This window comes from Cheilinus undulatus, linkage group 21, assembly GCF_018320785.1.
Source record: "Cheilinus undulatus linkage group 21, ASM1832078v1, whole genome shotgun sequence".
NCBI lineage: Eukaryota > Metazoa > Chordata > Actinopteri > Labriformes > Labridae > Cheilinus > Cheilinus undulatus.
In genome coordinates, this window is record NC_054885.1 from 9,361,422 (window position 1) to 9,384,470 (window position 23,049).

At 39.1% G+C, this 23,049-nt stretch overlaps 1 protein-coding gene across 1 annotated transcript; it reads left to right on the plus strand.

Moving 5' to 3' along the window:
- The first annotated feature begins 1,414 nt into the window (after positions 1 to 1,414).
- On the plus strand, positions 1,415 to 20,321 carry LOC121503717 (cytohesin-2-like). Its single transcript, XM_041778255.1, has 13 exons — positions 1,415 to 1,543; positions 3,987 to 4,057; positions 4,327 to 4,376; positions 8,019 to 8,085; positions 10,969 to 11,087; positions 11,395 to 11,475; positions 11,592 to 11,704; positions 11,957 to 12,105; positions 14,423 to 14,534; positions 14,623 to 14,699; positions 14,790 to 14,861; positions 15,070 to 15,218; positions 15,805 to 20,321. Exons 1-13 carry the CDS (start codon positions 1,504 to 1,506, stop codon positions 15,887 to 15,889), a joined length of 1,185 nt encoding a protein of 394 aa, XP_041634189.1. The 5' UTR covers positions 1,415 to 1,503; the 3' UTR covers positions 15,890 to 20,321.
- The last annotated feature ends 2,728 nt before the right edge of the window (positions 20,322 to 23,049 follow it).

A 23,049-nucleotide genomic window follows, 5' to 3' on the forward strand; every position in this document is an offset into this window, starting at 1 on the left:
ACAATACGAGACGGAGATGTTTTAAAGTTAAATGCAAAGCCAGAACTACACTCCAGGCATGGCTGCTGCACTGTGTCACTCCACCCTGTGGTTTACTCAAGAAATAGAGTATTTGCTTCATGTGTCATTATGTTACATAATTATACGCTATTATTATAAGCTATTAAGTGGCAAAAACAGTTTGGAAAGAACTTGTTAAAAGTGATTAAAAAGTGGCATGAATTAGAAAGGGCAGCACTGGGGTGCAGGGGTTAGCGCTGTTGCATCATGGCAAGAAGGTTTCTGGTTCAGTCCCCGGTCAGGGCTTTTCTGTGCGGAGTTTAGATATTCCCCCATGCATGTACGTGTTTTCTACAGGTACTGTGCCTTCCTCCCACCATCAAAGACATGCTCAATAGGTGAACAGGTCTCTATATATCAGCCCTGTGATTGACTGGCACCCAGTCCAGGGTGTGCCCCACCTCTCGCCCAATGACAGCTGGGATAGGCTCCAGCCCTCTGCGATCTCCAACGGGATAAGTGGTATAGAAAATGGATGGATGGATGAATTAAAAATCTCAACATCAGACCCAACAGTTGTTTGACAAGCACCTTTAAAACTCACATGCACTGAATGTGTTTATCCTTATTCTACCTTTGACATTAGTACTACCTGCTGTTGGGAGACTCTGTTAGGCAGAGTTAGTATCTCTACTATGGCAACAGCCATCACTGATCTTGAAAATGCCTCCTCTGACACCAGTGGATGACATCACTGGAACTATAGCCTTACTTTATACTGTCAGTACGTGTACAATGGTGCTTACAGAAGAAGAACACTGCCAATGAACAGACAAGTGACACATGACGTACACCACAGTCGTCTCCATAAATCATGAGTCTGTGAGACGTTCAATGATGCTAAATGCTTCCAGCAGGTGGGGCCTCATATTAAGAAATGAAGCTGCCTTTGTTCTGCTTGAGTTTCATGTCCGCTGTTATGATATAATAGCTGGGTCCTTGTGAAAGGTTCTGGCCTCAGTTTGCTGGCTTTAACATCACATTTCCCACAGGTTACTGGACACAATCTGATGTAGTTTATAAAAGATATACTCTCTTTTGCATGACCTGCAGGAAATAAAATGTGACTTATGGTAGACCTCTATTTATTGTTGTATATTTACAGACATTTTTCTCATTTGTACTGTCATGTTGTATTATTTCTTGCTCTCTGTAAGACATTGTCATTCCAGAACAAATGTCACATTTGCTGTACTCTGACAGTGTATTTCATGGTTGCAGGGGATAAATAAGCCATCTTTTCTGGCAGAAATGTTTGCTCACACAGAGTGAACATGGACATTTGGTCAAAAGGTCACCATACTGCAGATGAAGTCAGAGGCAGCTGAGTGAGAGCAGAGTGCGTTAAGTATCTCTTACTGTCAGCTAAGCAGCGTCTCTTCTCCTCTCTGCAGACTCTCGGTTGTTTCCTGTTGAGCCGCAGACGCTCTGCACATCACAGACATGAACATACGCAGGAAAGACAGCTTTCTCTGGGGGAGAGGTAATATCTTATTATTGTGGCTATTTTATATTTTTATATCAAACAGATCTTTTGAGTTTTTCTACTTCAGTCATTTGTGTGGTTTAGTCGAGAAAAGTCTGTTAAAGTATGCCTTTATAAGGAGTTTTTATTTGTTTGAAACATTTCAATGATGTTGATTAAGTTTCACTTATTGTTTAAATACCAATTTAAAAAAAGCTACTGTTATTTCCTGTGGGCCTTACTGAAACCTGAAACCATACTTTGTTTTTCTTGTTATTATTCTTCGAAGCATACAGTATGATAAGATGCAGTACATCACAGTATGATAATTTCACATACATTACTATACAGTACATGACTGAAATGTTTTTTTTTTACAAACTGATGATCAATAGCATTCCAGATGTTGAAATAAAAGCAGCAGATGGTAGAAAAATATAACTGCCATTACTATTTCATTACAAACAAGGGGATTTTTATTGCTTTGGTTAAATAATTTGACTGGTTTAGCCTGTAGAAATCAATTGAGCTTTTCATACAGTATATTTCACTTTAAAGCTCCTGTGAGGAGTCTTGAAGTGTTTGTAAAACAGACTGAAATTCATGTTTGAGGCCTTTTCAGGAGCTACAAAAGTAAACCAGACCATTAGACACATGACTTATCGTTTCTATGGTTGTATTTTTTCATGCTTGTTATTCCCGTCATGGGGTAGGTGTCAAACAAACTGGTAAGCCGCATGCATAGGAAACAGCGTTATTCACATTGTCGATAGCAAAAAATATATGGGAAAATTATCTGTTGCAAAAAATAGCAAAGTCTACACCTTTAGGGTGAAGTATGAGGTGGGTGTGGTAAGCATGGCCTAGGGTACCGTCAAGGTGGAAAGTAGTGTTGCCATTAGCCCCCTGGTCGTGCTGTGGATGTTCAAGAAAAACACAGGTCTGTGAAAGTGAGAACTCTTTGCCAAGAGAAGTTTTGAATGTGGCTCTGTGCTCCTGTTTAGGAAATATGTCCCAGTTCTGGTAAAAATGCTATTCCATTCAAGCTAATCGCTAAACAGGCGACAACCATTGCTCTCAGCTTACAGTCCAACTAAACACCACTCATAGCTACATTTGAGCTAATCACTACACAGGAGGCAGCCATTGTTCTTGGCCTCCAGTCCAACTAAATCCCACCCATAACTAACCTGACATGCCAGATGGATTTGTTTCACTCATCCATCTGGATAACCTTCGATTTACAGCGTTTGGGACGGAGCCTTTGAAAAAAAAACTCGGTGATTGGATGAACGTTCTGTTTGTCACATCTTTACGGGCCAATCAGAGCAAAACTGGTGCTTTAGCAGCATCCACACTAGTGTCTTCCGCCATTATTGCACCGTCCTCTTGTTGCTGCTTGCCCGAAAGCACTGCCCCTTGACGCTAATTGGTCCTGTCACTTTCTAACCGGGCCTAAACTGTTCAGACTAGAGCTTTGCAGGATGGATTCCCCAGTGAGAAACAAGGAAACAGGTGTATCCATCTGCTTTGCAAGGTTAACCCGCAACTATATTTGAGCTAAATGCTACACAGGCAGCAGCCATTGCTATCAGCTTTACAGCCCAACTAAACCCAACCCATAGCTACTGCCTCGTTCTTCGTAAATGATGCTTATTGGTCAGGTCCATTCTCAGATGGACTTGGACCCAGGCCACCCATGTACATGAGAAGTGACCTTACCGCAAGGCCATCTGTGCCCCTAGCATTTAAATCAGGTTTGATTCTTACTTTTAGGTTCCACCAAAACTTTGAAAAATCTGCTGAATGTCATTTGAAGAATCATTTTCTTAAAATGATATTAAAAGGATAAGTTAGCCATGCAGGCTCATTTACATTTTTTTTATTCATTTAGAAAATCACATTTATTCACTTCTGACTGATTTCAATACTTACAATTTGACTCTAAAACTTCATCTTTTCTATTGCAATTCATTTTCTTAAGGATCATTAAGTTCCTTAGGCTTTTCAATAATAGCTACACTGCAGCCAAACTATTTTTGCTACTGTTATGAATAAAGAATGTTTTTGTACACTTTTTAGTCATATAGTCTTCATCACAGTTTTATATGTTATGTTTTTATGCAGAAAAAAACAGACTTTTACTCTTTGACTTGCAGATACTTGGAACATTTTATACAGCTCACACTTCAAGTTTCCTTTTTATGGTGCAAGTTATTTTCCTGAGCATCCACAAGTCATTATAATCTCTCCTGTAATGGCAACCCTGCACTCAAACTCGTCCGGGTTCATTAAAAAGAGGAAGAGGAGCTGCTATATTTAGCCCTGGTGTTCCTCCTCTAACTATGGAGGATAAATGTGATGCCTGCTGGTCTGTGGGAGCGAGCGTAGGTGTCAGGAAGGTTGTTAAAACTGTCCACATGTCTGCCGACTCTCATCAAATACCTGCCTACACCCACAGCTCCGCCTAAACCCCCTCCAGGAGGGAGCGATGTGAACATTTCTAGGTTTGGGCTGCTGGATGACTTTCAGGTACAGTGCTGTTTATCTCCTCACAAGGTCTTACATTAAAATCTGTCATTTTTTCTCTCAGTGCTCCCTCCCTTTGCAGAGATTTTGCACACAAAGACTCACATTCACACCCTTTGAGAGAGAGAAGCAGGATTTAAAGGTTATTTTATAACTGCTGGGGATAAATTGGCTCTGAGTCATGCAGCATTGAGACTGTCTATATATCTGATGTAATATCACGCCTTGGTCCTGAGCTGAAATCATTAAAATCTCTCTCTTGACTCTGTCAGATGAATCATGCCATGCCGGAGATCCTCCGTCCGCACCTGAAGGAGCAGAAGTGAGTATGAGCAGCTCACCTATGAGTCAGCGAGGAGCCTCACTATATCAAACAGATGCTTTGATTCACTTTGACTCTGCCTGTAAACTCAGCGCTCAGTTTGCTCGGTTTGACAAAGCACCAGAAGGTTCAGTGATTATTTGCTTGACTCAGAAGTCAATATTACATGTTTCCTCTGCAGAAAAAGAATCTTATAACCTGCAACTCCTGGCTTTAACCTGCTCTTTTAAACCTTTTCCTTATAAAAACACACTCATCCAGAACCTTTCAGAGCACAGACAGAGGTTAAGTACGCTGTCAAACAGCCATTTACTGCGACTATTTATCCAAAAGCTGACTCTTTATATCCTACTCCAACAGATCACCCTTCATTTGAGCCAAGTGTCATCCTGTAGTCTAGATTTATATTGCTTTTACATTAGTATTTCAGCTAGATTAACACTTAAACGTTTCAGCTAATTAGCTTCTTAGAAAATTAAATCTTTACTCTAAGCTCACTATTTATCAATTACTTTTCGATTACAATGTCTCTTATCTGTATCCATCAATTTAAGCTAATTCAAACAATCCTCTAATCTAGGCTAGCTAGCATAACTAGCAGTGTCGCTTAAATTGTCATGCATCTGTTTAAGCTTTCCATATTTTACCTTTTGTTTACCTTTTATTTACAGCTAAGTTAAAACTCTAAAGAGGCTTTTTCAGCTGTTAATTCATCATTTGAAAGTGAAAATGTTTAAACTGGCGAAACTTCTCTGTTTAAGCCAACCTTTTAAGTAGACTATCTTTAGCTGTTACTTTTAGCATTCTAGCTATACATTAGCCTACTGTATTAACACTTTAATGGCAAACATTTACAATTAAATCCCTTACTAGGCTAACTAGTATTTTAGTGACAAAACTTCAAAAGGTTAAAATTTACTTTAAGCTAACTTTCACTAGCCCTCCCTTACTTTAAGCTAACTTTAGCTATCTATCTTTTCATGTTCACTGACAGTGTATCACTGGCCAAGTTTTTACCCACATGCTAAGTTTCTAATCTGTTAGCTTTGAGAAACTATCACTGAACCATTAAACTTTAGTTTATTAGCTTTTTCTTTTGGTTGTTTCAACAAGTTCACACCAACTTCAAACCTATATTGTCATGCATCCGTTTTAGCCTAGCATATTTTTTCACCTTTTGTAACTTTTTATAATAGCTAATTGTTATTACACTAGTAAGTGTTTTCATCTTTTAATCCATAACTTTAATATTTGTATGCATTTGCAAAACCACTACACTTTTTTTTTTAGCAAACTTTTAGCAATCTTTTTCAACAACCGTTTAGCTTTAGCTTACTAGCTATTGCTACCTGTAGCTAAATGTGTCAGCAGTTTTGTTAATCTTTTAGTCAGTTGTTCAAATACTGTGCATAAACTTAGAGAATAGCCTACACTATCATGTATCCATTTTAGCTTATCACTTTTTCTTTTTTCTATGCTAATGAGTTTTCTCATCTATTTATTAAGAATTTAAGTAACTAGTCAATATGAGACAGACTACATTGTCTGACCAGACTTATCTAGTAGGCTATCTTTAACTTTTATGTACAGCGAACATTTTTAAATATCATTTAACTTTAGCCAAAAAGTTTTTACATACATGCTTAAACAGTTAATGACATGTTTAAACTATTAACACCTAATTTAACTTCCACTTTCCAGCATTTATCAATTTGTTTAAATCATGCTTTTGCTTATTTAATCAAAATCTCAAGTTTTGTCTATAAAGTACATTTTAAAACTGTTAAGCTATTCTTGTGGCTATCTAAGGAAGTGAAAATTTAATACATTAGCACAGCTGCTGTACTTTTTTAACAGTGCAGTAATTTCCAACTAGGCCTATGTGCTATAGCTGGCTAAGTTTATCAATTACTTTGGCTTATCTTTTATTTTGGCTAAATGATTTAACCATTTACCATCTCGTTTCAGCTAATGCTGTCTATATTGTTCATCTATTAACATAATTGCTATTCTGAATTATTCATGCTATTTTAGCACATTCTGAGCAGTTTCTTTTGGCTAAGTTTGCCAACTGTTTATGTATTTGCTAACTGCTTTACTATAAGGGTAATTCTTTTACACTAGTGTACTACAACAATACTTTTGGCTATTTAGACTAGATCCCCAGCTCCTTCAGTCACATGCCAGTGTGTCCTTGGACAAAAACTTGATCCCAATTCAGTGTGTAAATGTGTATGTTTTTGTGTGATTCTTCATATAATTCTTCATAGCTCTGCCATCAGTGTGTGAATGTGATGTGAGGTAGGCCACACCTACCTATTCACACTGGCTCACCATTAACAGCATAATGTGTTAGTTTTTTCTTATCAAACTGTGTATTTTTTTTTTCTTCAAATAGCTGATGTATGCCTAGTTTTACAACATACTTCTGCCCAAAGCGGAGAAATCAGGGCTTTTAAGCTCTAAGACCTTATGGAGTTAATAGCCCTACACACATTAATCTACTTCATGCCCGTGTCACTCCTTTTGATTTACTGCAGCTCTCAGAGGGTGATAATAATAGGTTTGGTTTTGTTCCCCTTTATTTTTTGACAACTACTGGGTGTTACTGGTGTGACACGACAGAGTTTCTGAGAACCGCTCGCCACAAGTGAAAACCCCAAACACCAGGTAGACCTGCTACTTATGAGGAGGTAGTGCTCGTAAAGAGTCTTTACTGAAGCAGAATAGTTAAGAGAAGTTTATTTCTGTGTAAATGTTAGTATTTCTTAAAACAAGACACATTGAAAAAAGTTCTTTGCAAAGATAAAATAGAAACCTGAAAGAGTACAAATTTTACATAAGGCAAATCAAGTGTTTGAAACTGTGAAAGCTATAAAAACAGCAGCTAGTACTTTTAAATGCACAGTTAAGTTGACAGTTAGCTTGTTTTCTCACTTTAACTGGATAACTGTCCAAGTCTTTCTACAAAAGCAGATTTATTGACTTTAGCATGCCTGACTCTGCTACTCTAGGTGGGGATGTGGCCCTTTTTAGCTAGTTGGACCTTTTCTTGTTGGCCTGACAAACAAGCTAGCAAGCAGCTAACCAGGTGTATGTCAAACCGTGAAAAAATGGAAAAAATTTTACAGGTCTGAACATTTCATACAAACTCCACACTTGACTTTTGATCAAATGAGATGAACAACATACCTCATGTAAAGTTCGGTAATAGCCAAAGACAGAAGACAACGTGACTCCTGCTACGATTAGCATTTAAGCTGTTTGACTTTCAAGGAGCTAAGCAGGACTCTAAAAGCTAGTCTGGTCGGATTTCAATGTTTGCATGCCAGAGTAAATCGATCTCCAACTATATTTTCTTGTGTTTGTATGAATTTTGAGGGGATTCAGTTTTGTAGGATTTTAGACAAAGTGACGTCTTTACAAGTTTTAAAAGTCCAGTTTTAGTCAGATGAATACATAACTCAGCTTTATCTTAATGCATTTCATTCTACTGTCTGTTGCAGAAAAAAAAACACACAAGAAAAATAACAAATAAAAAGAAAATCTGATTAAAATACTGCTTGCCTTATTTAAAACACAAAAAACGACATTCGTGAATTAACAAGCTTTTTCTGGTCTTTTTTGTGTGTTTCATTGCAGTAAAAATGTTGTGAGGAACAGAAGGTTTTTACGGGGGAAAAAGAAATTCAATATGGACCCCAAAAAGGTGAGTTTCTGCAGTAGTTTTTATGTAGAAATAAAATAGAATGAATTCCATAGATTAAGATCTAACTGCATGCCCTTATTTTGAGATTTAAGATGTTATGGATGTCTCTTATTATTATGAATAGAGCATACTCTGCTTTCATGGAGAAATCTCTGACTCCATAGTAAAATGTTGGTGTTACAAATGTAGGTGTTAAAAAGTCTTGTGTTGTTTCTCCAGGCTTCAGGAGGGGAATTTTTCCTCTCACTGCAGTTCCTCTGAAAGATCTAAAGATAAGGAGACAGAGAACTCCTTACAGAGCGGATTTGCAGCAGAGCAATGTTCGTGTGTGTGTGCAATGCTGTGTCTGATGTGCACAAGTGCTGGCTGTGCAGTTGCAGATGAGTGAATAGCGAGAAAAAAGCCACATCCTGTTCCCTAAAGTGGGGCAGAGGCGTCTCTTCGCCACAGCCACCTTCGTCTTTTCGTCTTCCTCTCTGTGCCCTCGTTTCAGATCTGAGTCCCCCCAGGCTCGCTCTGAGCTCAGAGCTGAGGACAAACACAGGAGGAGAACTTTGAGACTTGTATAGGTTAAGGGCTGCGTAAAGCGAGATTGATTTGAAGAAGTGCTCTGCAGAAGGATGCAGAGGACAGGGTTGAAGAAATTTCCCCAAGCACCTTTGAGATTCACAGACAGCAGCATGAAATATTTATCAACCTCCCAAATCTGCTGCCTGGGTGATTCATGACATCTCTGAGAGGAAGAAAACCTGAAACACGTAAGAATGACTCTATAAACCAGGAGAGATAGCAGATTTCCAAAGAAGTTTTAGTTTGACGCAAGATAAAATTCAGATCAACCCCCTTACACCCTACACCGTACAGGTGTAAATTAGGTTCAAATTACCCCAAATTTTGTGATTAACACTTTTTTTAAAGATTATTTTTGGTTCTTTTTGACATTGACAGAGTTTTAAAAGATTTTAAAGTTGCAAATTGTCTCTCAGGAAACTCAAATATTTCAAATTTTTAAAGTTACTAATTCACGAGAAACTAAACTTGAAACACTGTTTGGATCAGAGAAGATTTCCAGATGCTTTCAGTGTTTTTTTCTTCTGTTTATGGCAATGTCTCCTTAAAGTTTGAAGGCTAATGATAATGTGATGATTTGGGGCTAAAATCACAAGTATAAGGGTTTTTGGGTTTTCTTTTCCCCCTCAGTCCCAGTAAAATGTATAATTTGATAAGGCTCTTAATCACCGTACTCGTGCAAGGCAAACAGCTCAATCTGGGTTGATTTTTTTTTTTCCATATAGGCCTTTTTTTTTACTTTATAGTCTCAAAAAAATTGAGTAAAGGTTCTCTTAAATTTCTGGGGGTTTTTAAACCAAAAATTTTCCAGTTTTCTAGTTTCTGTTTTTGAATCTTAAAACTTTCTCGTAAATGCACAACTTTTTAAAATTGAAATTAAATCAATTCTATGAATACACTTAGTTTAAATATGAAAATTGTGTTTGGATTCTAAAAAATTCATGACTTTTTAAAATAAAAAATTCTGAATATTATTTCTCTCATGTTGCAATTTTACAATCTGAAAAATTTCAACCCTTTTTTATTTTTGCAACTTTAAAAACTCAAAAAACTTTTTTCCCCAAAACTGAGCGACTAAAACTCATAGAAACTGATTTTTTTTTCTATTACAATTTTAGTTTCATAACAATACCAAGTTTTTTCTTGAGGATTTACGACTTCCGTAACTCAAAAATCTGGACTTTTGGACAAAACATGTTGTTTTGAGTTAGATATAAACAGCACTCTGAAGAATAAGAACGTTTCCACGGTGCAGTTTAACTTACACAAGTCAACTCAACCCAACATAAGTGTGCAAGTAATAATTACTCAAAACATCTATTTCCCCCACTTAAAAACTTTACGTAATCAGTTTTAACCATTTTTGAGCAGTTTAAATGTGTTCAGTTTTTTGGTGTGTAGATTATCTTAGACTAAGTCAAATGTTTCCCTAACAAATGTTCTGTTTTTTAGATTATTCTTTGGCCTTTTATCTTTTGTTGATTTAAAGCTCGAGTATGTAACATTCGATGAGAGCCATGTAGAATCAACTCTACTACCCCTCCTTTCCTGTTCTTCTTCGTGTTTGGGCTCCATAGCTCCGCCCCTCCTCACATACCTCCTTGCGGATGTGCGCGTCCCCTGAATTGAATACTGATGGTGACAAAGCTCTCCTGGAGTGATTTTGTTCCACTTTTCCATTGAATAAATGGGTGGATTACAGGCAAGAAAACACTTCATTTCAGTATGAACATAGTATACAAATTCTAGGACTAAACGCCGCTGGTAACTCTGCCATTGTATCAAGTTCTCACTGAGCTGAGAGGTGGAAGCACACCTACTACAGCAACCAATAGGAACGCTCCCTTTGACCTGAGCCGTGATTGGCTGCCAGTGCTAGCCTCCTTATTAGCTGAAGCATCGTCCCTTGCTGGTTGATGGTTTTGATAACAAGACCCTGACGGGTTGTGTTGTTTTTGTGGGCATACGATACTAAAAGTACTTGCTTACTACAAATTTTAGAGAAAAGAGATAAGAAATAGAAGTGAAGGCATGCCCTTTAAATTACCAACAGAAATGCCACGTTAAGATGCCATGGTCATTCCACAAAGCTTAGTATAATCAGGTTGCAACCTGCTGATTCCTTATTACTCTGACTGATTGGTGAGAGGCAACAAAAGGTCATTTGAGCTGAACAGACACCCCCTGAATAACTTTGTTCAAAAAAAAGATAAAAAGGTACTGTTCATAAACTCAGACATGCTTCTACTTTCAAATATAAGTCATAAAACCTCAGACCTTTAACCCCAGCAACCCCTCTTTCCTTTGCTACAGGGGATCCAGTACCTGGTTGAAAACGGTCTGCTGGAGTGGCGAGCAGAAACAGTGGCTGAATTTCTGTACAAAGAGGAAGGACTGAACAAAACCGGTATTGGAAACTTCCTGGGAGAAAGGTACAGACCACACTCACCTGAGGATTCAGATGCTTTAATTTAACAGAAATGGAAATAATGCTTTAATAGTAAGCATTTGCAGTGCCTCAACAAGTTTTATGCTCTTGTATTCATCACAAGCTAATAAGCTGGCTTTAGGTGACACTTCAGAGTGACTGTTTGAAATACTCATACAGATAACTAACATACCCTGCAAGTACTGCAAAACTGACACTTCAGTTTCAGATTTTAGGTATCATGGAAGCCTGGCAGTCTAGTTTTACAAAATACCTCCCTTTTAAAGCTGTTTTTGTTTACTGTCACACAGAGAAGAGATGCACATCGAGATCCTGAAAGCATTTGTTGGTCTGCACGAGTTCTCAGACCTGAACCTGGTTCAGGCGCTCAGGTTTGTGCCTCTGAAGAGAAAATCAGCATGAAATGTTGTAGCAGTTTTTGTCTTTAGTCTAGATTCTGTACAGATTGTCTATTTAACAGCATGCATGCACATTATGTGTGTTTTAGGCAGTTTCTGTGGAGCTTCCGTCTGCCGGGTGAAGCTCAGAAGATTGACAGGATGATGGAGGCGTTTGCAGCTCGTTACTGTGACTGTAACCCGGGAGTCTTCATATCCACAGGTACCATACAGAGCCACTGTGTGGCCTGGTTTAGCCTGTCACACATTTTAACGATTCATCAAGTATTTCTTATGTAAAGACGCCATGGAAACATGTAATCCCCCCGTCCTCTAGTGATCAGAGTAAACAGACTGTTCAGTTTGAGTGTTCGTCTGCTGCAGCGCTCACAGAGCTGTTATTTTTAATGGTAGCAATTTATTCAGCTGCAGAAGCAATCACCATGAGTGTTTTTGTGTTCTGTGTGTCTAACAGACACATGCTACATCCTGTCCTTCTCCATCATCATGCTCAACACGAGTCTCCACAACCCCAACGTCAAGGAGAAGCCAAGTCTGCAGAGATTCGTCTCCATGAACAGAGCCATCAACAGCGGGGAGGACCTGCCCACAGAGCTGCTCACGGTCTGATTATAACACTCTCATCATAACACAGTCTGTCATTATATCACCATACACTTTAAATAAAGACAAAGAGGCCACAACATTGTTCACAGATTCAAAATTGGTGCAGTTTGTGTTATAGAAAGTTTAAATCACAGGCATCCACGCAAATAAGATGCAGTAATCAGAAACAGGGATGATAGTGTTTATCGTTAAAGTGAGAATATGATCAAAACCAGGACAAGGCTTATAACATTGATACTCAAGTCTGTGAAAACTCACTCAGTAGGTTTAACTTTTAAAAATAAACTCTTTAATGTAGAGTTTCTGATTGTGTTGCATCTTTTAAGATAAAGAAGCACAGAGCAACTGTTGCCTTCACTTGTCTGTATTGAGTTGTAAGAATGAAAACCGTAATAAACAAGTGCTCATATTTCACCTTACCAGAACATTCAGCAACACTGCCAGATTTGTGAGCCACAGAATATCTTACATAACTTAAATATAAAGTACTACCTATGCATGAGCCTGAGTAAACACCAAACGGCAACCTCCGGTCCTGAAAAATGAAGCCAGTGCGGAAGTGCAAAAAATTGCAATATACTTGATGCTGGCTGCAGGAACACCGGAAGTCCCGCCTGGTTTACAGCCTGGTTAAAAAAAAAAACAAACGTGTCTCATTAGCTAATGTCTTCATGTGCTCTCACTGTACGGGGGGATGAATTTTCTTGTCCCACAATGGTTTAGATAATATTTAGGAAAAAAACCTCACTGCGGACTGATTGGCGCACCTCATTTGATAGACAGATAGCTCGACATACAGAAGCTAAGTTTCTGCCAACCAGAATGCTAGCTAGCTAGCTGACGGGAAGTCGAGCTTAGTAGGCGAGCCGTTAGGTTGATCCAAAGTTCAGTTGAGACCACGATGTCAATACGGAAGCCCCTGCAGTTTGGCTTCAAGAGCAGTTTGAGTCCACCTATTTTAATCAAATGGCTGACGTCACACAGGGTTTGTCTTTATACAATCTATGGTAAACACATGACACAGTTTTTAATGATAAGGGAAAAAGTCTTCCAAACCCACCTGTGTAAAAAATACCACCCTTGGCAGCAACTATTATAAGCAAACCATAACTGGCAATGAGTCTGTCACATCACTGTGTAGGAATGTTAGCCCGCTCTTCTTTATACGATTGTTATAGATTAATCCCAGACTTTGACTAGTCCACTCAAAAACTTTAATTTTGTTTTTTTAAGCCATTCATGGGTGGACTTGCTGGTGGGATCATCGTCCTGCTGTGTAAACCAAGTGCACTTGAGCTTGAGGTCATGAACTGATTGCCGAACATTCTCCTTCAGGATTTTCTAGTAGAGAGCAGAATTCATAGTTCCATCAATTATGGCAAGTCATCAGCCCAGAACAATTTCCCAGTCTTGGGGGTCAGCAAGATTTATTTATTTTTTTTTTTTTTATTATTTTTTATTTTTTTTTTTTTTGCCAAATGTGAGACGAGCCTTTGTTTCTTTCTTCGTCAACAGTGGTTTTGGTTTTGGAACTCTCCCATGGATGCCATTTTTTCTCAGTCTGTTCCTTATTGTTGAATTATGAACACTGACCTTAACTGAGTCAAGTGAGGTCTGCAGGTCTTTAGATGGTGTTCTGGGTTCTTTTGTGACCTCTGGAGGTGATTTTGGTAGGCCAGCCACTCATGAGAAGGTTCACCACTGCTCCAGGTTTTCCCTATTTGTGGATAATGGCCCTCCCTGTGGTTTGCTGGAGTCCCAAAGCCTTAGAAATGGTTTGTTACCCTTTCCAGACTGATAGATGATAGACTTAGTTTTTCATCTGTTTTTGAATCTCTTGAGAACATGGCATGATGTGTTGATCACAGTTAATGCATGATTTAAGAAGGGGGGGATTACTTTCTCACATAGGGCCAGGTGGGTTTAAATGGCATCATCCCTTTGATAAATGAAATCATCATTTAAAAACTGCATTTTGTATTTACTCAGATTATCTTTGTCTGAAACTAAAATTTGTTTGTGATGGTAAAACATTCAAGTTTGAGAAATGTGAAGAAAAATTTGAAATCCAGAAAGGGGCTAATACTTTATCACAGCACTGTACTGGAATACATACTGACACGGGCTAGACTGTTGGGGTTAGGCACCACTTTTTAACTGCTTTTCTACTTAGTTAGGTCATAATGCTGCATTTGAAGAAAACAGGCAATGTACTGTTCATCATGGAGTGCTGATTTGAAGTCAAAGAGAGAAAATGAAAAGCAGAGGAAGGCAACACAACTGAATCTTCTCGACTGTTCTAAATGTTTTACAGAAACTGTACACAAGCATCCGCAGCGAGCCATTCAAAATCCCAGAGGATGACGGCAATGACCTCACGCTGACGTTTTTTAACCCAGACAGAGAAGGATGGCTGCTGAAAATTGGTGAGCTGTCAAACCTAAACAACATCAGAGTTTTCCACAGACTTTCAGAGGCTGTTTCTCTCTAAATGTTGACTTTTTTGTGTTGAAGGGGGCAGAATTAAAACCTGGAAGAGGAGGTGGTTCATTCTGACCGACAGCTGCCTCTACTACTTTGAATACACCACTGTGAGTGTTTGTATATCTTCTGCTATAAACCTCCATATCATTTCATATGTAAATATTCCCAAAGATGGCTCAAACTGTCTCTTCCTGCAGGACAAAGACCCAATCGGGATCATTCCTCTGGAGAACCTGAGCGTGAGGAAGCTGCAGGATGCCGGTAAACCGGTACGGACTCACTGAATTAGACGGTTTTTTGCTTTTACAGCATATGAAGACTCCTGTCACACCTTCTGCTGCTGTATGAATCACTGAGCTGCTGCTGAGTAAATTCAAACAAAAGAGCTGAATCTGTGCATAGTAAGGCTAACAGAGGATAACAGAATAAAATGAGAACAGACGAAAATATGAACCGTGTTTGTGTCTGTTTGAACAGTATTGCCTGGAGCTGTATAACCCCAAAGGGCTGAAGATCAAAGCCTGTAAGACGGAGAACAGGGGACGAGTGGTTCAGGGGAAACATCAGTCATATAAGCTGAGTGCGGCCAGTGAGGAAGAACAAGACGACTGGATCAACGCCATCAGGTCAGGGCAGCATGATGGAAAAATACACAATATGATACACCACACCACATATTAAATGAAAGGGTATTTAATGATATGATAAATTATTATGGCACTACTTTGCAATGCAACATTGGGTTTTGTTTTCTTCCACTAATCTGACATGCCAGATAGACTGTTTAATATTACTTTCCTACAGCTACATCCAAGCTAATAGCTACTGGCTTACGGTATAACCCGGTATAACTTTTCTCTGCTCCTCTTTCAATAAGGAAATGTGGCCCAGTTCTGGTAGAACTGATGCTATACTATAGCTACGTCCGAGCTAACTGCTACACCTACAGCAGCCGTTGCTATCGGCTCACAGTACAACAAAACCCTGCCCGTAGCTACCATCTTGTTCACCTCAAACAACACTGATTGGTCAGAACCATTATTAGTTTGGCACAAACAATATGGATTTGAGATGTTCAAGATATTTTTGCCTTGAGGCTGACATGGTGTCTGCTTTTCAAGATCTTTATGCCACAGTCATCTCCTTATTAACTACATGGGCATGCAGGGCAGTTTTAATTTGGTTGACTAAAACTCTGATCTTGTCTTTCAGAGCGAGTATCACAAAGGACCCTTTCTATGACCTGGTCACTCTGCGGAAGAAGAAGCTCATAAACAGCACGCCAACAAAGGACTGAAAGCCAAACTGTAGTGGAGTCTGGATCCTGGAGGGGTCTGTGGATCATTAATCCTGTGGATTTATAAGCACTGAATCACATTATTGTTTAGCCATTTGGCTGGAATTGTCTTCAGTGCAAACATAAGAAGACAAACACGAGAGACAAAACCATCACATTCATTCATTCAGACACACAAACAAATCTAGATGTGCTTTTTTCTCCTTCAGTGCTTTATGAGACTGCTCAGGAAAAAAAAAACTTTGAGCAGTTTTTAACAGCAGTGTTCAAATGAGGAAACTGGTTTCACACTTGCGAAAAAGCAGAACTACTCTAAGCTTTAATGGACTTTTGCAAACTGCACACCCCACTTCTCAAACTTCAGCATCTGCTTAAAAACACCTGCTACCTAGTGACTGGCCAGGGCCTTCCCATCGAAACCAAGTAAATGAAAGTTCTGCATTAATTACTGAACCAATTACTCTATGTACTACAGTGTATGAAGTGACTGCAAATAACTTGACCTCGTTGGGACCTGGCTGCAAAGATAATAGACAGTTGAAACAGTACACAAAACAACCACATAGAGACTCAAAATGGTCATAAAAGTTTCAAATTGATCAAAAATAGACAAAAAAGCATTGGCATGCAATGTAGGAAAGAAGTCAAAATAATGGCCACAAGAGGATAAAAATTTTCCAAAATAAGATGCAAAATGAATGCTAAAGATGGGGGCACACATTTAAGTTTAGATGCAACACAGATAAGCATTGACAATTTGAGCTACTTCCTGTTGGTTGGATGCCTTCATGGTGTAGAGTACTGTGCAGAACTTTTAGGCACATTCGGGCCAAAAGTTGAAGTTGAATTAAGGCAAAGATCTGGCGAGTAAGACACCTGAAGGCACCATCAAGGTGGAGGTGGATTAACACAACCCTGGTCATGCTCTGGATGTCTTTGCATGTTACCAAAGTCATGGGAGAATAGTCTGTAAAAAACGTCTACACCTTTAGGTCACAGTAAGGGGTGGATGTAGCGAGTAAGCACGGCCAAGGGTACCATCCGTGGCGGAAGTAGGGTTTCCACAAGCCCCTGGTTGTGCTGCAGATGTCCCAAGGCCCCCAAAAACTGCTGATGGCATAACCTGACATGCCAGATGGATTTGTTTCACACATTCATCTGGAAAACCTTCTGTAGACAGCGTTTGAGAAAGGGTAGAGCCTTTAAAAAATTAAATCGGAGGGTGATTGGATAAATATTCTGTCTGTGACATCTTTACGGGCCAACCAGATCAACAAAACACGTGACGTCATAGCCCCAAACCAAGGTGCATCGGTACCAACGAAAAAACTCCACAGCTGCATAATGCGAACCATGGCAGCTGTAGACATGTCAGTACACGACTTTTGTCGTTTTTGAAAAGAAAACCCAAACGGTTCAGATGGGAGCTTTGCTAGATGGATTTGCCAGAAAGAAACACAGAAACAGGCGAATCCTTCTGCTTTACAAGGTCACTACGGGTATATTCCCCGGGTGTAAAAAAGGCCCAGACAAAAGAGCTGCCGTACATCAGGCATATCAGACCCCTTAATGAACCCTGCTTTCCTAAAACTCATGCACATGAATCCCTAAGATACTTGAACTCCTTCACCTGAGGCGGAGACTCACTCCTCACCTGGAGAGAGCAATCCACTGTTTTACAACAGAGAACCATGGCATCAGACTTGGAGGTGCTGTCATTCCAACCTCTTTGTACTCAGCTGCAAACAGCCCCAATGCCAAGATCACAAGTTCATGTCTTGCTTGTCAAGCAAGACATGAACTTGTGATCTTGGTCTTTGGCCTATACATTCAATTACTTCATCTTTGAGTCAGAGTGAACATGTGTGCAGAGTTTGAAGAAAATCCCTCCAAGCTTATTTGAGATATTGCATTCGCAAGCAGGAGATGAACATGAGTCCCAATAACCTTGACCTATGACCTCCAAAATCTAATCAGTTCATCCTCAAATCCAAATGCTGGTTTATGCAAAATTTAAGACATTACTTGAGGTATTTCTAAAATGCTGTGCTTGTAAGACTTAAGTGCCCTTTGACCCCAGGCTTTCACAGTAGGAGTGGTGCAGATAGATGGATAGACAACCTATAAACATAATGCCTTCATCCCTGACTTTTTGTCATCATGGAGGCAAAAAGAAGTCCTTGGAGACTCCAAAAATCATGGTATGACTGTGGCTTCTTGATTGCAACCTTTTCTCTAGGCTCCTCTGTATAGTCATCTGTACTTGTACAATCTGTTCAAGGCTGTTGGGTTTATAAATAGCAGCTAGTGTAGAACTCTGTGCTGAAGAAACATAATATAGAATTAATTTACTATTATTGCAGCAGTATAATAAGATAATCCTCTTTTGATCCCCAGAGGGGTTATTCAGGCTGCTGCAGCAACACAAGACAGAAATAGCAGTTAGGTAAATAGTATAAAGATGAAAATAAGAAAATATGAGCCAGTGAAATTAAATGGGTGCTCTATAAAGTGGTATGCAAAGGATTAGACCAGCTATATGGGAAAATTTAGAGCACTCTGCACAGTAAAGGGCAATATACAGTGATGATATAAAGTGAATGAAGGTTATGTAAGTAGCTGTTTGACAGTATACCATAATAACATGGAATAATATGGTAATGCATTAAGATATCAAACTTAACATGTTATACAAGGAAGGTGCAATATACTGTCACTGACCACTTTATTAGGCACACCTGTTCAACTGGTCATTAATGTAAATATCTAATTGGCAAACACATGGGAGCAGCCATAGCATTTAGGCATGAACAGTCAACAAAAGTTCAGTGCTGAAGTTCAAACCAAGCATCATAATGGGGAAAGGTAATTTAACTTTGAATGTGTCTAAATGCTTTGCTTCAGTCAGGACCACTTTATCAAGAAACACACATGATATTTAATGACAAATTTTTTCTCTTTATCAGCAGTAAATTAATTTTCTGTGCCTACATGGAAAGCCTAAAGAAGGGAGAGAAGCAGCAAGAGCAGAGCAGACATCAGTGAAGACAGAATGGCATTGATACAGTAAAATATAGAATAGAGGAGGAGCTGGGTGGAGGAGGATTACAAAAGCAGCTTGCATAGCGTAGCAAGGCTAGAGCAGTTTAAATATGGCAGCATGAGTGTAATTAGCCATTAGGGAATCGGAGAGCTGTCAGCTGATGAGGGCGTGAGATCAGCTGATCTCAAACATATGGCAGTGCTTGACTCCAAGGCCTCCCTGAACTACTGCTATTCTCAAATTCTTGAAATGTGATTGGCTGATTTGGTATCTTCATTGATAAGCAGTTTAACAGGTGTACCAAGTAAAGTGCTAAGTGGACAGGAATGAAATATGTAGCTGTAGAAATAAAAAAATAAAGAATGGATCTTATATCAGAAAGTTTGTAACTATAAGCTAAATTTGAATACCTTTTTCCCTCTGTAAATTAAAAATAAATATATAAAATCCTTGATTTTTTTATGTATTTCACTTTAACTTTATATCATGTTATGTTACGCTTTTTTAAAAATGTCAGCTTTTACAGTAAAGTGATCTAGTGGAATTGTACATAAAGTTAAATGTAAATAAAGCTAAAAAGCCTTGACAGCTCTTAAAATTAACTTTTGGATAAAAAGTACATAAAATGTGTAGCTTTAAAGTGCATTATTTTCTGTGTAATTTAATGAATTTTTTTATGGTTTTATTTTTTGAAGAATCTGTGTAAATACTGTGTAATAAACCTGTTTTTCCTGCATTTATTTGTTTGTTTGTCCAACAGATGGTGCTACATCATTACTTTGTTGAGGAGCTGAAATTCAAAGCCTTTATTGAGACAACAGAGTCTTTTTGACTTCATTTCTGCATTGTTTGAGTGACATTTTACAGCAGATAAACTTGTTTTCTCATTTTTAATGACAGAATAAGCTAAACAAGTCAATTCTGTTTAAAAAGACATTAACTAACGCTAAAACTTCAATCAATCTGTCTTTGTATAGCTGCAATTCATGAAAAATGTTGTCCTGAACAAAAAGGCCAGGTCTAGACTGTAGTCTGTGTTGTATTATGTCCAAAGACCCAACATTAATCCACAAGCAGCAAAGCACTAAGTAACATTTAGCAGAGTTTTAATGGAAAATGAAAATGTTTTCTTATGTTGCAGCCTGATGCTACAGTTGCTTCAATTCATTTCCATTAATCTGCACTTGGAATCCCATAACAAAGTAAAAACAGAATTTAAAAAAACTTTGTAACATTTGAATTCAGCTCAAGTTCCCCCATATTTATTGGTCATTGCTGAGATGTTTCTACACCTTGACTGGAGTCCACCTGTTGTAAATTTAATTGGACATGATTTGGAAAGGCACACCCCTCTCTATATGAGGCCTCACTGCTGACAATGCATATCAGAGCAAAAACCAAGCCATGAGTTCAAGGGAACTGCCTGCAGAGCTTAGAGACAGGATTGTTGAAAGGCACAGATCTGGGGAAGGCTACAAAAAAATTCTGTCACACTGAAGGTTCTCAAGAGTGCAGTGGCCTCCATAATTCTCAAATGGATGAAGTTTGGTACGACCAGGACTCTTCCTAAAGCTAGTCCCCTGGCCAATCTGAGCAATCAGATGAGGAGGGCCTTAGTAAGAGCAGTGACCAAGAACCTGGTGGTCACTCTGAGTTTCAGAGATCCTGAGTGGAGATGGAGCAAAGTTCCAGATGGACTTCCATCACTGCAGCCCTCCACTGATCTGGGCTTTATGGAGAAAATTGATGGAGAGGCTTCTGTCTAGCCACTATGGACGTTAACGCTGTGTGATGCAAAGAAAAACCCATATGTGAACACGATCCTGAAATGCCACTCTCTTCCCCGGGCCAAAGCTCATTTAAAATGGACTGAGACAAAAATGGAAAACTGCTCTGTGGTCAGATGAATCAAAATTTGAAATGCTTTTTTGGAAACCACAGACATGGTTGCTTGCAGACTAAATACGAGATGGGCAATCCTGCTTGTTATCAGAGCACAGTTTAAAAGTCTGCATCTCTGATAGTTGCATTAGAGCCGATGGTGTGGGCAGCTTACACCAAAGTATGAAGAGGTTTTAGGGTAAAATGCTTCCATCCAGATAACACTTCTTTCAGGGAAGGCTTTTCATATTCCAGCAAGATTCCACACTAAACCACATACCAGACCTTTCTAATAGAAAACATTTGGCGCATCATAAAACAAAAAATCTGAGAAAGGAGTCCCAGAACTGTTGAGCAACTAAAATGTTACATCAGACATGAATGGGACAACATTCCTCTCCTCACCACCCAGACGTTTACAGACTGTTGTTAAAATAAGAGGGAATGTTACACAATGCTGAAAATGGGCTTGTCCATACTTTTTTGAGATGTGTTGCTTCCCCCAGATTCAAAATGAGCTAATATTTTTCATGAAATGGTAAAATGCCTGTTTTAACATCTGATATGTTGTTTTTGTTCTAATGTACAATGCACTGCATTGTTTTTATTTACATTTTACACAGTGTCCCAGCTTTTTTGCAATTGCTTGTACATTCATGTATTTCCTGCTTCTGTCAGAGCAACTTTAACAACCCAGTTTATCTCTTGGATAAACAAAGCACTTCTCATTCTGAGATATAAAGAGAGGATGCGGTGTGTGATGCGTTTCCTGTCATGAGTGTGACTCTGAAAGACAGCTGTGGTTTCCTCACAGCAACAAAACAACAGAAAAATATGCCTTTTCTGTTATTTAAGGCTTTTCCTATTAGCAGTTTTATCAGACATGGATGGTGTGATCATGTGACTCACCTGAGGAAAAAAAAAAACCTCTGGGATGTTTGTTGACTTTGTCTTTAAGTCCTGATTGTTTAACAGCTTAAAATGTTTTCTCTGACCTTTTAAAAACCCAAAATGTAAACAATAACTAACTTTTCCTGTTTATTTTAACCAACCTGTTGCATCTGATGTGATTGACTAAATAAAGACATTACATTACATTATTACTGAATAAAAAATTGGACAATTTTGTTCTTTCTGTAAATAGAGCATGCATAAACAAACTCATTTTTCTTCAGTTTGTTTAAATGTCACAGACAGAAAAACACACACTATGCTGATATTTTGTGTTTGAACTCTTCTGAACAAACTCCACAAACAGAAATTCAAATCTTGTCCAGGATTCAGGTGCTTTTTGTGCGTGATAAAACGTCTAGTCAGCACCACTCAGAAACAGTGACAGATGAGGGATTTACTGATCCAGTGAGATCAATAAAAGCTGACAGGCAGCTACAGGTAAGGTTGCTGCAAACAAGAACACGTGGAAGCATTAGAAGTTCTTGGAGCTGTTTTTACAGAGCAGGAGAGAAACACTGCAGGGCTCTTGAGGGAGACACAGGTGAAGGAGGAGGCGGGGCAGGATGTGGGAAGATGGTGAGACAGGTAGGACAACAAAAAGAAAGGGAAGATAATGGCAAAGTAAAGGTCATCCAGTTTTGTTGTGGCTGCAGATTCAGACACAATATAAACATGATTTGTGAAAGCAGTGGCCTCTAAAATACACCCATCCGTTTTCTTCCACTTATTCAGGTTGTGTCGTGGTGGCAGCTGGGCTGGGCCGACATTACTCCTTCAGGAAGGTTTTCAGCTCCTCCTGAGTGATTCAAAGGTGTTCCCAAGCCGAAAAGGTTTGCCTCAATCAAGTTCAGGGTCGACCCTGAGGTCTACTCCGAGCTGGAGCTGCACTGAAAGTTCCCCAGAGTGCAATGGCCTCCATAATTCTCAAATGGAAGAATCTGGCAAAAACAGGACTCTTCTACAAGATGGTCACCTCGCCAAACTGGTAGATTGGGTGCTCCAGAGATCCTGTGTGGAGATGGGACTAAGTTCCAGAAGGAAAACTATCACTGCAGCCCTCCACTGATCTGGGCCTTATGGCAGAGTGGCTAGACGAAAGCTGTGAGACTAAGACTGTGAGAAAAAAGTTTCTCCGCTCTGATGAAACCAAGATTTAACTTTTTGGCCACAATTCTAAACATTATGTCTGGATGAAACCAAGCGACACTGATCACCTGCCCATTACCATCGCAACAGTGAAGCATGGTGGTGGCAGCATCATGCTGTGGGGGTGCTTTTCAGC